Source organism: Mesoplodon bidens, assembly GCF_964165515.1.
Source record: "Mesoplodon bidens genome assembly, chromosome: 16".
Lineage (NCBI taxonomy): Eukaryota > Metazoa > Chordata > Mammalia > Artiodactyla > Ziphiidae > Mesoplodon > Mesoplodon bidens.
The window spans coordinates 45,277,899-45,294,828 of NC_138173.1; the positions used below are offsets into that span (position 1 = coordinate 45,277,899).

The 16,930-nt window shown below is 36.3% G+C and overlaps 1 protein-coding gene and 1 pseudogene across 8 annotated transcripts in view; both read right to left on the minus strand.

The window, feature by feature from the left end:
• Positions 1-16,930, minus strand: part of UBR5 (ubiquitin protein ligase E3 component n-recognin 5) — a 139,284-nt gene that overhangs the window by 16,709 nt on the left and 105,645 nt on the right. For 3 of the 7 annotated variants that reach the window (XM_081258172.1, XM_081258169.1, XM_081258167.1), the window contains exons 35-47: positions 13,151-13,274; positions 12,406-12,517; positions 11,340-11,471; positions 10,696-10,953; positions 10,152-10,420; positions 9,768-9,979; positions 6,923-7,153; positions 6,365-6,438; positions 4,977-5,149; positions 4,768-4,881; positions 3,636-3,856; positions 2,088-2,208; positions 1,885-1,989 (exon numbers count right to left, since the gene is read on the minus strand). In XM_081258172.1, coding sequence (XP_081114298.1) covers positions 1,885-1,989; positions 2,088-2,208; positions 3,636-3,856; positions 4,768-4,881; positions 4,977-5,149; positions 6,365-6,438; positions 6,923-7,153; positions 9,768-9,979; positions 10,152-10,420; positions 10,696-10,953; positions 11,340-11,471; positions 12,406-12,517; positions 13,151-13,274 — 2,146 coding nt within the window. Of the gene's footprint in view, positions 1-1,884; positions 1,990-2,087; positions 2,209-3,635; positions 3,857-4,767; positions 4,882-4,976; positions 5,150-6,364; positions 6,439-6,922; positions 7,154-9,767; positions 9,980-10,151; positions 10,421-10,691; positions 10,954-11,339; positions 11,472-12,405; positions 12,518-13,150; positions 13,275-16,930 lie in introns of all 7 variants that reach the window. The other 4 variants (XM_081258173.1, XM_081258170.1, XM_081258171.1 and 1 more) reach the window with 3 other exon arrangements.
• Positions 13,332-16,360, minus strand: LOC308604764 (peptidyl-prolyl cis-trans isomerase D-like; annotated as a pseudogene). The gene has a single exon. The product of its transcript is annotated as a peptidyl-prolyl cis-trans isomerase D-like (transcript).

A 16,930-nucleotide genomic window follows, 5' to 3' on the forward strand; every position in this document is an offset into this window, starting at 1 on the left:
AAGTAAAAGAAAAATGACAAACGGAAAAACATTTGCACCTTCTATTACCGACAAAGATTCATGCACAGTGTATATATACACCTAGCGTTTCTAAAAAAAATTGAGGAAAAAACACTTTAATAGGAAAAATGGGCAAGAAATATCAACAAACAGTTCCCAGAAAAAGAAGCAGCCATAATATATGAAATATATGAAACAAAGTTTAACTTTGCTCATAATAAGAGGAAATACAAATTTAAATTATACTGCCTATCAGATTGGCAAAAACCTAAAAATTTGACAACTGCTGGCAAGACATTGGAAAATCAGGCCTTCTTGTGTTGATGTTGAAAGTGCAAAAATATACAGACATTATGTAGAGGTATCTGCCAATATTTGACGAAATTACATATACACATGCCCTTTGACCCATGTCTATCTATCTATCTCAAAGACATGCTAGCCAAATACAGAAACACACATAAGGCTATTCATCACATCTCTATCTGTAACAGCAAAAGACTGGAAACAAACCCAAATGTCTATCAATAGGAAACCGGTGGAAAAAAACTGATACAGCCATAAAATGTGGTGCTAACACTAGGTAGCTGGAAAAAAGGAAGGCAGAACATCTCTCTCTATATATAGCCATGGCTTTCTCTCTAGGATATACTGTTAACTTGGAAAAGCAAGATGGAGTAAAATGTATAATAGCATGCTCAGGGTGGGAGTGGGGGAGAGAGATGCGTAATGAATACACACACACAGGATTATATATTTTTTGAAAAGTGGGAGGGAAATTAAATAAAAACAAAAACAAACAAAAACCCGAAAGGGGGCAGGGGGAATACAAAGTAAAAGAGACAGGAATGGAAATTAGATTTCTCTGAATACAACCTTCTTCTCTAGAGTTGACCTTGCAGCTGTAGATATATTACATTAATTATGAAACATAACAAAGTCAAAAAAAGGAGAGAGCAATCCCTAAAAAGTGAAAGCAAAATGAACTGAAAGGCCCTAATTGTGTGGAGATGAGATGGTAGGTAGCAAAACCACACAAAAGGAATTATTTCAAGTGACTTTAAACAACGTAGTTTGACTGTACATCTCCAGTTGGATATGCTCTAAGAACAAAAACTGCAAATAAATCTTAAGCTATTTTCAATAATCATTTTGTTGGTAGTGGTGTTGATGTTATGATTCTAAGACTATTGTATACATGCTGTGGGATAAAAGCAAATGAGTAACTTTATCAGTGTTGCTGGGAAGCTGGATATTATTCAGTTCAGAAGAAAGGAAGTAAAGACTAAAAGGTGAAAATAAAACAAACTTGTGGTCCTAAATCTTGAATTTGAATTAGGAATATCAGTATGAACTCATGAGATAATTTTCTTCTTCCTTTTTTAAAGGAGTATTTCCTACTAAAAGGCCTAGAAACAATGACAAACCCAACAGGCAGTGAGCAACCTAGAACCCAGATTATAATCTCAAAATACAATTTCCTGCTAAAAGGAAGCAGGGCTTCTTGAAGAAATGGCTGATTTAAGGTCTGTGACAGAAAATAACAGAAAATGAGACATATCAAAACGTAAGGAAGTTGTCAAAGATTGGACTCTCACTAGCCACAGAAAAGATAATTTGAGCATCAATGAAATGAAGCACATCCAAACAGTTTTAATCCATGTGTTCATAATGATGCTTAAACGAACAAACCCATTGCTCATCATTACAGGATGTTAGGAAACCAACTGCCAGAGATAACCATTACTCTAAATTTGATGATTACCATTTATTTTCTTTAAATTTTTAATTACATAGTATATATCCCCTAAACAAAACTGTTATTTGTTTTTAAATTTTATATAAATAGCATACCATACGTATAGGATAAGAAAATCTAAATACCTTTACCTCTAGTGATAAATCTCTTGACTGCTGATTTCTCAGTTTTTCCATTTCTCTACGGAATTTTGATTCCTTTACCTCGAAACCACCCAATTCAGTTAGGATCTTAAAAAAAAAACAACAAAGCAAATGCATGACAGAATTATCCTCTGAAATATGTTCGTATCAGGCAGAATAGAATGTAAAGTGCTCAAAATACATACTGATCCAGGTTCTGCTCCAACATCTTCCATGAATACCCGGCCGAACAGTTCTAAAGAAAGGCGCCAACGTCCTAGCAGCATATCATGGGAAATGACCATTCCCATGAAGCTACATTGTGGCCTGTAATAAGTTTAAGGGGAGAGGGGGAAGCAGTTTAGGCAACTCTAAAAATTTCCTGGTTTTTGGTCAATAACAGTAATTACTTGGTCTTTTAATATTCTGAGATCTTAAGTAATTCAAAACCACATCCTCTCTAATGGAGAACTTTTCTATAGCTATTCGTTCCTTGGAGAACTTCTTATTTTTACTCCATTATTCCTTCTGTCCTTTACGTAAGGATACATCTCCAGGCTGGCTTCTATCTTCATCTTTAATTTTACCTCCTCTCCTTGAAGTCCAATGTCTGTCTCCACTAGATGATTCCCAGACCCCTCTTTAGTTCACAATCGACCAGAACTTCATTGTGTGAAATATATCCACTTCAATCATACTTAACTCATACTCAACATGGTGAAACTGAATATGGCCTCTTCACCACAGTAACAATGCCTCCTGATTTCTTTCAATAGTACCACCTATTTTCCTACTGCACGGACTTGAAAAGATTTTAATTTATTCTTCCCTTGGTCCCTCCAGAGTGATCAAGTCCTTCATAAGTTTTCTTTTCCTAACCATGGTTTCCTTTTCATCCCCAAAGGCAATATTCTACTTCAGCCCCCTTTTTAACAACTAGCCAGAAGGAATAACAGCTTGTCTCTCTACCTCTAATTCTTCTCTCCACCTCTAATTCTTCTCTCCTTCAATCTATCTGCTTCTACACATTCGAACCATCTCAGCTCAAATCATATTGTCTCTAGGAAGCTTGAGCCATCCCAGTCCCTAATTCTTCCTTGCCTTTTATGGTTGTTAGACTGTGTACACAAGATGTATATAGTTTCCTAAACTAGTTTAACTCCTCCTAAGCAAACTAAAAAGAAAAAAAAAATCTGATATTACATAAACAAAAATCATACAGCATAAAGCAGACACTCAACAAATCATTAGGTGATCAGCCATACTGAGTCACAGTATATACTAGGCAAATTTTTACTGGGAAAGCAAAGAACCTACCACTTGCAAGAGATTTACTAAATGTGAACCTGGCAAAGGAGTGAGCCCTAACAAATGTGAAAGTCACAAATCTATAAAGCTCTTTTTTTCACATGTTCCCCTCCCATAGCTGAGCTCCTAACAAGTGTATAATTGGCAATTTGACAGGGATATATACTTTAACTCAGTACTGAATGTTAAAAACAGAGTCAGAATTTCTTCAGTAAAAGGAGGAGGAAATCAGAATGCCAATCAATGACAAAACAGTCACAAAAAAACAAAATCCAGAAAACTCTAATATTTAAATACCTGATTAGAAACTAGGAAAACACAAATAATATTTCATCCTATTATTTATATACAAATAAAATTATAAATTTTCTAAATAAAAACTCTTACAAAAATTATAATAGCCATAAAGTAATAGCATAGAAAAACTATCTTCGCTTAGCAAGTACCTGAAAGATGTAAGAGGTGGCCCTTCACTTTCAGTCAGTCCTATTTCTGCGAGTAAACTGCTTTTCAACTGTGCAGCAAGATCGTGAGCAGATGGCCCTGGTTTTGAACTCTCAGCTTCTTCTGGCACCACATTCTGTTCTTCCCCTTCCTTTTTTTGCCGATTTTGCATGTTCGTTACATTTTTCAAATTGGCAGCATAAGACATTTTAGTTGGAAGAACCTATGAATTTTTACATTTAAATGTTAGATATTAAAAAACAAACTGACTAGATTTCCTTTTCAACTTACTAATACTCCACAGAGATAACATGGCAGTTAAATAATTCCCTTCTGGCACTTCAACTACAAAGATGCAATCTATTTCTTGTCTATCTGATTCCCATGGATGAGCACCAATTCCAGTGCATTTACCAGAGCAGCCTCAGAGAACTTTTCAAGGTATCTTTATAATATCTATGGTTACTTAAGTGTCTTATGTGCATAAAATTCTCCTTTATCACTTAGATAATAAAGAAAAGTCTGTTCAAGGACACGTCTTCTATATGCCTGCTCTTAAATGGTGTTATCACTTTTTCACTGGAGAAACAGCACAGTATAATTTCAGGCTCTCAAATCAGACTTTCATCTACAAACTAGATCTGTCACTTCACTAGTTGTATAACAGCAGACATTCCCACGTGAAATGTATGTAATCTCTCCAAGCCTTACCCGTAAAATCAGGATAATAATGTTTTCTACCCAACATGGTTGTGAAGATTAATTGAGACAGTGCCCAGGAGATAGAATTATCCAACAAATGTTAGGTATCATCATTAATATTACTTTATTCCCATTCTAGACTCAAAAAGAAAAGTTACAAGCCAATATTATATATGCTCATATGTATAAAAATTTAAAATATTCAGCAGAATTACAACAATCAACTCCGGAACAGGCAAACACAGCAAGTTAGTCTCAAAGCAGACTAATGACAGTATTAGAATTCCTTTAATTATGTCATAAGGCAAGAATTTCTGATACTTTTGTTATTTGGGTAAATACAATATTCTGAATGCATTTCCAAAAAAACGAGATGCTGGGATAAGAGTTCAACTCACAAATATTATATTGCAAAGATTTTTACTGTCTTACCTCAAGGCAGTTTCTATCCACTGTAACTTCCATTAAGCATTTTCCACTACTGGCAGATGAAGAATAAAGACCCTGACTTGGACGGCCAAAAAGATCCTCCTTTCTAGCATTTGGCTGGAATTTTAATAAAAATATTACAGTTACATTGAACACTTTAAAAAAGTAAATTCAACTAAAAAGAAACCTTAAGGCTAGTTTATGTGAATCACCTGCAACAGATGTGGCTGATCAGCCAAGGGGATGGCTTCAGCTAGAGGCACTTCAAATGGATTTGGGGGTATACACCCAAGGAACGTCATGGAGTCAGAGCGTCGGAAAAATGGATGGTTTTGGCCAGTTTCTGCGGGAAGAGAGTCATCATCCTTATCATTCAAAGTAGCACCTAAACATAAAGAGATAAAATGTTTTTTAAAAAAATTAATTATTGGGGAAGGGTAAAAGGATCTATATCTGCTCAATCCAAAATTCTTGTTATTTCTTTATAAAATTTTAATGCCACTCAAAACAAGTTGATAGTCCAAAATTTTGATATTTTAAAGTGGTAATTCAAAATATTGGTTTAAAATGGTTACAATGATAAATTTCATTTATGTGTATTTTAACACAATAAAAACTTGCAAAAAATATTAGCAGTAACCAATACTGTTCCATTTTGTATTGGACAGACACTACCCACATCCACCTCTTCTCTCTCTAGAGATTTAGACCTGAATATAGCTAGTTTCCTGAGCATGTTCAGGACCTGGCTCACTGATGACTCCACAAAAGGGGCTAAAATTTGAGCATCTGCTTACTTTTAAGTTCTGATTCCTCTATAAGAAGATAAACAGAGAAATGTCTGGGCAACTCATGCATCCCAACAGGAAATCAGCACACCAGCACCAACTCCCATTAATGGAATAAAACTTTTGTCAGTGCTTACAGTATGCTGTGAAAACAGCAGTGAGCTATGGCTGGGTTCTCAAAAAATAGCAGTTAAAGTTAAGTTGTCTTTCCCAGGCCTGAATAAAGTACTATGTGATAATAAGAAACAGGCAAGCAGACTATTTGACCCCACTAGAAAAGTATTTTTAATTCTACTTGAAATTATACCTGAAAGCTACAAATAAGAGTGGAGAAAATCCCCAAATTTCTTGAATTTGGAATATTTTCTTTCTTTTTTATTGCATTAACTGTTGAGTTTTGATGAAACAGGGAGTTATAACTGGTATTTTCCATTTTCTTGACTCAGTCTATTTTGCATCAGTATTAGCAAAGGTTGTGCTAAGACTTTATTCTAATGTATGTAGTACCAACACACTTAAGAATAAAGGTAAACATAAAACTAAAAGAAATGCAAAGGAGAGATACAAAGTCAAAATAGAAAAAATATTAACTGTTGAAAAGTTTATAATATTTCTTTAACTCATCCTTATTTATGAAGTAATTAATGCAAGGATATATAAGGAAAAATGGACAGAAAATGCAAGAAACGGGACATAGAGAAGAAAAGAGAAATTCCCACCCAGACAGAAAATAATGAAGTTAAAAAGCTTGAAGGGGAAATACTGAGGCAGCCATTTCTTGAAGTAGATTAGCAGATTTTCTGTACACTAACTTTGATTGGTGTCATCATCATTTTCATGTTCTGAATCTTCATTATCAATACCCAGTTCCAAGAGTTCTCGTGTCCTTTAAAAAGACAAGTGAGTCATTTTACATGAAGTATTTTGTGCTGTATGAACAGGAGCAATGGTGATGCAAAAAATACTGAAAAGGTTAGTTTAGTATCTAACCAATTTCAAACACTGGGATAAAGTTTCAGACTCTGGGAATGGGAGCTTATCAGCCAAATGTACTACAACTACAAAATAGGTTCAACAGAAGCAAAAGGCTAATCACACCAAGAAATAGTGAGTGCTTACACAAACTCTAATAGAAAACATGATAAAACGATCAGGACAAACTACCTCAGGCATAAAGCTTAACTGGATTCTTAGGTTTCATGTTTTAAGTGAGGAGTAGCTATGGAGAGCGGCTGGATGGACTCAAGCCCACCTGCCCACACGAAATGTTCCTGTTTACAATGTTCTCCTTACTCCCAAAATCAGACAATGTACTAATGGAGACCACAGCAAGTATTTCTTAAAACAATCTCATGGCAAGGTATGGCTACCTTTTGCGTTCCAGCTGAGGTGTATCCAATGTTGTCTGCTGATTCATTGCTTTAATCCAATATATAAGGGCTTGAAAAACATATGCCACATGCTTCAATGAGCAAACATCCAAAACTGGAAGAACGTCAGAATGCTCATCATTATGAGACCGCATTAAAGACAGAGCATAATTTAGGAAGTCGCCTCGAGCAGACATCATTCCTTGACGGGCACTAAGCAACGTGGCACGTCTATAGGAGTAAAAAGAAATGAAGATGTTTACAAAAAGAACACAAATGTGAAATTTACCACTGTTATAAATATGCAAAATTAGGAACTGAGACTATCCATAAATAAAAACTCATTACGCCTGGGCTCTGCCTTAGAAATATAACCACTGTATATTATTTACAGTACTGTATACATTTATAAAGGAAAGAAATTCCAGTGTCCTCTGGATTGGCAGAAGGTACTCCTTCCCCAGAGACAATGGTTCTCAAACTTCAGTGTCCACCACAATCACCTGGAGGGCTTGTGAAAAGAGGTTGTTGGACCCACCTCTATAGTTTCAGTAAGAATGGGTTAGGGTAGGACCCAAAATTTATATTTCTAACAAGCTCTTAGGTGATCTTGATCCTGCTATTCTGGGAACCACACTGTGAGAACCTAAAAGTGTGCCTAAAATGACACCAAAGGCACAAGCAACAAAAGAAAATAAAGAGCACTGGACTTTACCCAAATTAAAAAACCTACATCCTTCAAAGAACACTTTCAAGAAAATGAAAAGACAATCCACAGAATGGGGCATAATTTCTGCAAATCCTGTACCTGAACGGAACTTGTATCCAGACTATATAAAGAACTCATAAAATTCAATAATAAAAACAGAGGCCAATTAAAATGTATAAAACATCTAAATAGACATTTCTCCAAAGATACACAAATGGCCAATAAGCACATGAAAAGATGCTCATTACCATCAGCCATTACAGAAATGTAAATCAAAACCACAATGAGAAACCACTTCATACCCACTAGGATGGCTGTAATCCAAAAGACATATAATAACAGGTGTTGGCAAGGATGTGGAGAAATTAGAAACTTTATACTCTGCTATTGGGAATGTAAAATGGTGCAGTCACACTGGAAAACAGTCTGGCAGTTCCTCAAAAGGTTAAAGAGAGTTACCATATGATCCAGCAATTCCACAACTAGATATATACCCAAGATAATTGAAAACACATCATCTACACAAAAAACTGTACACAATCTGTTCATAGCAGCATTATTCATAATAGTCAAATGGTGTAAACAACCCAAATGTCCATCAAATTATGAATGGAAAAACAAAATGTAACATGGAATACTAGGAAATAATGTATTGATACATGCTAAACATGGATGAACCTTAAAACCATTATGCTAGGTAAAAGAAACCACATATTGTATGATTCCATTATATGAAATGTCCAGAATAGGCAAATCTATAGAGACAGAGAGTACATCAGTGGTTGCTTAGGATTAGAAAGTAGGGGAAAACGGGAGGTGACTGCTAATAGGTATGGGGCTTCTTGTGGAAACGAATAAAATATTCTAGTATTAATTGTGATGATGGTTGTACAGCATACTCAAAACTATGGAACTGTATACTTTAAACGGGTGAACTGTATATGAACTACATCTCAATAAAGCTATTATATCAGAGTGAGAGTGGGAGCAAGAGAGAAAAAGGAACCCTGTCTCCAATGAAAACCTATTCTCAGAAATCTGTGTTCTCTGGTGTAGTGACTAGGCTAATGAAGACAAGGCTGGTGTCTACTGGTGGTGCAGGCTTCCTAGGACAGGAAAGCTGCTGCCTCTCAAGTCTTTCTCTCCAATCCAGGTCTCTTTGCCAAGCATACTAAACATTTCCACTAAATCCTCTCCCAGTTCTCAGCATGTTCAAAAGCAGGTATGTCCACTCTACTCCTCTAGATTTTTCGTTTAATTTTCGTATTAGTTATTCAGAATCTAAATTCACAAGATGTCAATTCTGCCTCCTCCCTGCTCCATCCCCCAACACGGCCCTAAGTTCTGTTTGTATGATTTCAGCGCTCTCTCCTCACTGGCCTTCACTGCCCTACTTCGGTAACTATTACTTCTCTTGTAGACTCCAACCATAGTCTTGTTAAATTTCCTAAGCAGTCTCCTAGACCCTTGTCTTTCCTCCATTTATGGTCCAACAAAAGTAGCAAGGTTGTTTAGCCTGAGCCAAAGCTAGAACCAAATTCTAGGACTTCGACTTCAGGGATGGGACATTTTCACTAGATAGCACTGCCACTAATCTAGTTTCAATGTTTGGGCTAATTTCTAGTCCTGAAAAAGGTCATTTTATAACTGAATAGAAAGAACACAATAAATACATAAACAAATATACTTTAATTATGATTCAACAGGCTGGAGGAGATAGAAAAAGAAAATTGATTTTAGAAACCAAAGAGCAGCTTAGGTAATTACACAGACTTTCTTCTTCCCAAGTACAAAGTATATTCATATTTAATCATGGTCAAAATAAGTCTTTCTATGAATATATGCCTTTTAAGGGGGGGACGCCTGGGGAATGAGACAAGGCTGTAGACCAACTACTTCAAAAATGAGAAGAATTTAGTATCAGATTACTACAACATGAGTGAATTTTTAAAAAATAGCTTAGATTATAACTTATTTTGCTTCAACTACACAACAATGTAAAAGAAGTAATGCAAGGCACGTATTTCCTCCTTTACAACAGAGTGAGGTCTTATGTAATAGCAATCAAAAAGCTCTAAACTTCTAGGCTATAAGGGTTCTGTCTAAACATACAAGCATAAACAAAGAATTTCATACCGTCTGCCTTCAAGCGTTCGTAAACTAGCCTCTTCTCGTGCAGTCATCCTTTCTCTGCGAGCTGAGTTCTGAGAAGCATGAAGAGGATGATTGGGATGTCCCGGATCACCAGCAGATGCTAATGCAGAACCATAACGTAATTGAGCTTCAGTAGAATCCATAATACTGACCATCCAGTTCCAAGTGGGAATAAGCTTTTCTTCTACATAGTTCTATAAAGACCAAACTAAAACAGTTAAAACTATCCAGATAAAGTTAAGTTCGATAGAGTAGTATGATATAGACATTTAAGTACTTGTAACATTAATTCCCATTATACTGGAATTCTCATAACAGACAGCCAAAAAATATATTTGAATGAGTAACTTTGCAGTGGTTTCATACCTGTAAATTTACTGCATCTTGGTAAGTCAATTTCACAGCTGCTGGAATCTGAGAGTATACTAGGTGATTATACTTAGGAATAAGCCCCATCAAATCCGAGATTTGTCTGATGACAATGCTATAAGCCCTGGCTAAACTGCTTGCAGATGTTAAGTAGCTGCTGGCATTGCTAGCTTCCAAAGCAGCTGCTGCAGCTGCAGCACTCGTGCTGATGGTACCACTCCGGCGTAAGTTGGAAGGATCAATATAAATCAAACCTGCTGAACTTGCTATAAGGGAAAAAAAAAAAGGACAACCACAATAAGCTAATGTTAGTTGCTAATTGTTTCACTAACACTGTATATATTTAAATAAACTAAAAGATCAATTACATTAGTAAATGTGGTAAATGAGCATTTTCTTAAACCACACTAATTTTAGGGAAGGGAATTTTGTATTTGAACTCAGCAAAACAATGAAGAACTATTCTGAAATTATTTAATTTGTTCTCTAGAGGAACATGCATAATTTTTAAACCTTAGGAACACCAAGTTTACAGACTTGCCTGCTGGTGTGGATGTGCTAGAAGGGGCTGTGCTAGCTGCCCGCTGGTGTTGGGTGTTGCGGACAGCCCACTGCATGGAACGGGGAGCTTGGGCAGCACCGTTGGCATGGGAGCTATTCGTGGTTCTCTCCAATGGCTCATCAAGCATAAAGGTCTCCTGTTCTATGTCGTCACTCTGACTACTGCTGCTATCAGAATCACTCGAGTCATTTGATTGCGAATCATCTTCAGAAAAGAAGGCAGGAACACTGCTCGCACCTAAGTTTTTAATTTTTAAAATCAAAGTCATTGTGAGTTTGTTGATATCTAAAATTACAGTGTACCCCCTCATTCAGGAAAATATACATATTAAACAGAATGCCAGACTGTATCCAATAGTCCACAAAACTCATCATTGAAATAGTTTAACTAGAACTCTTAAATGAACCTTAGAAATAATCCACTATTTAAAAACCTTTCAAAGCAAAAAAAAAAAATAAAAGTCATTGAAATAATGATCTTCTTCACTAATATCTATGGAGAAATGGATGAAGTTAATAAAAGGGTTAGCTACCCCTGTGCATATTATACTGAGCACAGTTTAACCAATTCTACACACATAGCCTTAGTATAAGCAAGAAAGTTGCTAAGAGAAGGTAACATACCTGCTTCTGAGCCAGCAGTTGCTGCAGTGACAACACTTCTACGCCCACTAGCATTATCTTGGTTGCTATGGTTACTTTCACTGTCACTTTCTGTTTCAGCTGCTGCTAACAAGTCCAGCTCCATGTCACTCCCTAGCAAATATATTTAAATAATAAGAAAAGGTACAAACTCACTGGATCAAGTCAGGCTGATAAGCTAGAATATCGTACGTAAGGGGGCGCAGAGAGAAGTGATAACTACTAGAGTATGCATGACTGCCCGCTTAGCAGAAGAATGACTAGGTAAATTATGGTACTGTAGACACAGATTCAAAATCTGGCCTGCATAGCCTTAGGTAAAAAATGTTAGGCAGGAGGGCTCCAGCCAGTGGACAGAGCTCTGGTAGCTCCACTGCTCCATTTTCATCTGTTTTACATATTGGGATTCCAAGAGGGGAAGGTTAAACATGTGTATCCTTTGTACTTCACATACACGTCAAAACATATTAAGTTATACATTTTCAACATGTGCAGTTTATTGTATGTCAATTATATACCTCAATAAAGCTGATCCCCAAAAGTCCATCCTATGGCTACTAATAAGAATGGTTATGATGACTACGTAGCAAAAAGGCCAAAGTCAAAAAACAAAGTAAAAGAAATTTACACATACAATATCTAAAAGACATGCTTGGGAATGGGGCAGTACAGGGGAGGACTGAAAGTAAATATACAAACTTAGCATCTGGGTGGGATTATGGGTTATTTGTTTTCCTTTTCTCTAATTTTCAAATGTTACGTGGTTATGATTATTTTAATTTCTAAAAGCCTTTTAAGAAGAAAGTGTAAACCAAAAGGTAAAAAGGAAAGAGGATAAATTATTTTCTACATGTAAATATATAAAAGTATACATATGTATGTTTACATATATACATAGCTACCTCCTCAAATTCTGACATACTACAGAATCCCCTGGCAGAAATATGATGAACATTTCACTACACATCCAATACACTTTTCTCTCTATTAATCTCTTAAAAGCACCCGACTTCCTCATACTGAATGATTTCTCAAATAACCTGCATACCGTCTTCGTCGTGCTCGTCGTGTTGTCCCTCTGCCTCAGCGTTTTCTTCCCCATGTTCTTCCTGTTCATCATGATGATCCTCTTCTCCAGCCACACCCTCCACCACCTCAACCTAAATCCAGATCTTATTTGTAGACAATCAAAGTACATAATAAACCCACTTCTCTACCAGTACTCCTCCACAGCATTTAGTAAACTAAAATACAAAGATCCCTAACTATAGGGAATTGTAACACTAAACAGTTTTCAAATTTTTCAGTTGCTAGTGATAATTTGGTACCAAAAATTATGCCCACATATCCCAAAGTTTATGATTACTGTCCACATATAGAACCTTAAAACTAGAACTATAAAAATTATATTGGGAGTATATGTTTTTTTAAACTCCTGCAATTATAAAATTTATATAATAAATATGCAGTACCCTGTCTACCTTCGAATACATTGCACAAAACTACTATAACCTCTTAACATTGAGAATATCTTTTCTATGAACCCTTAAGTAGAACAAGTTTATGTTTCTAATTTTTTAATATCCAGTAAATCAAGGGTTACTAACATATTTTAAGATGTATAACCACAAATGAGAACACATAACAAAAGTCTAAAAGGTGGAAGCATATACATGTAAGCTATTATTACTAGTAGTAGTTTATTAGCTATTAATAAACTTCTTGTGACTACTTTCCCCTTCCCTCCCAAATAAAAGCCTCTCATCTACCACAATTAAAACAATTAAAAACACCTCTTCCACATCTGCCGAAACAATATCGTCCTGTTCTTCATCTCTGCCCCGAACAGGCTGTGACTGGCTGATGCGCCTCTGCTGTGGATTCCGGATGATGTACGACGACTGAGACTGACTGGAGCTGTAAGGAATCAGGTTATGAGCACACTGCTACCACACCTCTGATATACAGCTCAGACGTTTATGCTTCTCAGTGCTACTCAACGTGATTCGCTTGCTAGGATGCCATTTTAAATCTGACCTAAAATTTCTTGGAAACCGACAATAACTAATCTATGGTATATCAGATAATATGAACGCCAAAGAAATCATTTTACCAGAGATTTAACTTATATATCTCAGAATTGTTTTTACTTTTTAGTAAGTCATTTCAAATCTGTGTTAATGCACATACTTTTATGAGCCCTTCCCACTGAAGTGTTTCTACGGAGGAAATTTTTCCTTTTCCACTGCTAAACCTTTCAACTTCCAAAGGCTTTGATAGCATTCATCCACTAACGAACGTGTGCTTATTACAAGTGACCTACTCTTTTTAAAAGACTTGACTGACATGACCTACTTTGCATCAGCTTATTAACCACTGACTTGCTGATGAGTACTGGGAAAAAAATAAGTTCAAAAGTATGATTTTAAAATAGAATCGTAACAAAAGATGATTGGTGGCAAAAGTTTCACTTTCTTAAAAATGTGACTTGGAAACAGCCAAGTATGGACCGATGCCTCCGTTATAAAAGAGGAGAACCAGAAAATGCAGTTTAACATGCAGGTCAGAGATCAGAAGATGGTTGTTTAATAACCCTGTGACCTAACTATTATACTTTATTTACAGATTAAGAAACACAGTCTAAAAGAGATGAAAAGACCTTTAAGTGTTTACACTGATAGTGTTCTTTCCTCACCTCAGTGGCTCTGAGAAATGAAAATCAAACCAGTTACATGTGAAAAGTCAACTTAGACACTCTGCTTTCAAATAAACAGAAATTTGCTGTTTAATACTAGAAATTTAAGTAACTGGTAATTCAGAGACAGTGGACTGAGGAGGCTAAAAGAAAATCTGAAGAGATAACACATGGTAACTGGTCTTAATTCAGTGATCATTTATAAAGTATAAATATATCAAATCACTGTGTTATATGCCCAAAACTAATATATATATTAATATTTTTGAAAAAAGGAAAATATAAATAGATAAGGATATTTCCAAGCACTAAGATTTCAACATTTTCAATATTAAAAAATAAAAGTCAACATTACGTCAAGCCACAGTCAATGAGTATTTCTTCTTTAAGAAAACATCCTGGAACAAACATCCACAAGACCAACAGTATTCTCAAAGTAGTTACTTTAAGAAGTTATGAACTTAGTAGGTAGGATACTGCCAATACCCAGAACATATTATAACTCCCCATTTAGAAATGAGCTTCAGTTTTCTTCACACCATGATTTAATTCTTCCCCACTTCCTGGCACAATGAAGCACCACAGTCCTGAAATCCAGTCTAACAGAAGTTGTTAAAATACTTTCAAGTTTTGGGGACTCCTATTTCCAGTAGTTTGCCAGATTGTGCAGAGAAATCCCTCTTGCTACGGAACACCTAAAAATACTAAATAAAATATTTAAACAAAAACAAAGCACAACCATTTGCACCAGAGGTATCTGCTGATGTCTCTTAGGCTAGAGTTTCAGGAGCCATAGATTTCACAGGAAAAGGTCTGGGGTCTAAGCAAAATAGAAGTTACGTCATAGAAATGCCCTCTTTTGTCCCCCCCTCACATACATAAAGCCAAATATAAATCAAGAAAGAGCAACAGGTTTCAAGAGATTTACCTACATCAGCCATGGCTAGATGGGGACAGGAAAAAGTCTCTTCAGAGAACTTCTGATTACAAGGCGGTACCCGTGAGAGTTTAGGACTGCAATTTTTGCTATGAAGTAGGGTGGGCTTCGGTGTTGGTTAATCCAATGCATCAACACTATCAGTAAGCACAAAGCAGCGATTTCTCTCTCTACCCTGCCATCTAATATACAGGGATATAGGAAGAAGGAAAATATCTATCTAGAATTACCTCCAAATATCTCTAAACTTTAATAGCTGTGTGACGTTGAGCAAATTATCTAACTGTTCTGAGCCTCAGTTTCCTCACTTCTAAAATTAGGATGATAGTGGGTATCTATTAGTTATTGGGAAAATTAAAAACAGATTTTAGATTAAATATTTAGATTAAATACATATATGATGCTTAAGAAAGTTCCTCGAGTTCGTACTAAAATTTCAGTAACCGCTGTTATTATGAGACATGGTTCTCTCTTTCTTTTTTTTTTTTTTAAAGTTTTCATCTATTTATTAAAACAAGATGTGTCTAGGAGTTTAAAATACACTGGGCACCATTATCCTTTGTGAGTAATGCAGAGAGCCATTTAAAACGAACTCAACCTCACCATATTTTGTAACACTGGTCTATTAAGAGTGAATCCCTACCCAAATTCCTAGACGGTAAACAATGGTAGAACACATTAGGGATCATACATAGTAGACAAAACCCTTAAATTGTCTTATTTGGTTTATACAATAAATGCATATTTAAGCAAAACTGAATTCCTTATTAAGCAAACATTTTTGTATAAGTTACCTTCTCTTTATCTTTCTGTGCCTTTATCTTCTGCTTGACTTTCAGCAATTCTGCCTGGATAGCTTTATCCTCTGGTGCTATCTCCTGAGCTTTCTTAAGATCAGCCAATGCTTGATCATATTTCTTTTAGTCCTTTCCATCCTTGGGCTCTACAGTACAGTGTTTTGGTATTTCCTGGATCTATTTCAAGGGCCTCCAAACAACTGTCGACTGCTCCCTGCCAATCGGACATCTTCAGTTTGCAAGCCCCGATATTCAGCACACAGCTCAAAGCGACAGGCTGCAGCTTTGCTCTACCTGTGTTCTCAGTAGCAGCCTTCGAGCCTTCCACATACCTTAAAACTTTTGTGTATTTTTTAATGGCCATCTCCCAGTTCTGGGATTTGAAAAAAGTATTTCCAATGTTTTTTAAGTCTTCCATTATTAATAAAATTTTATCTACGTCTTTTAAATCTATGTCTGCATCCTCGAGGAAGTCTGGATGACTGTCACCAGATCCATCCTTTGGAAATATTCCCCAATCATCCCCTCCCTTCAGTTCTCCACATTCTGCAATAACACACCATTTGGCAGGTAGAGTAGAAACAGATTAATTAATAAGGACAGAAGAGTTTTAAAGAGGTGGAGGGAAGCAACATAAAAAGCAAAAAAAAAAAAACTCAAGACTTTACACTCAATGGAGTGATATACACCAGTGGTCCCTAACCCCTGGGCCGAGCACCACTCCTGGTCCACGTGGCCTTTTAGGAACCGGGCCCGAACAGCAGGAGGGTGGCAGGGAGTAAGCAAAGCTTCATCTGGGGCTCCCCACTGCTCGAATTACCGCCTGAACCATCCCCCCCAACCCCCACTACCAGTCTGTAGAAAAACTGTCTTCCACGAAACCAGTGCCTGGTGCCAGAAAGGTTGGGGACCGCTGATATACACCATCTACCATCCAAGATATGGGAAATCCCAGAGACTGGTCAAGTGTGTACTTTTTAAATACATCCTTGGAACAGTGGTCAAAATACACCCTTATGAGGAGTGATTGTACTTTATTACAATGAAGGACTTCTATATTATATCAACAGTTATAGAAAACATTAGCACTATTATCTCTCGATTATCATGAGACCTTCTGGGAAGACATCAGAGATCGGCCAAA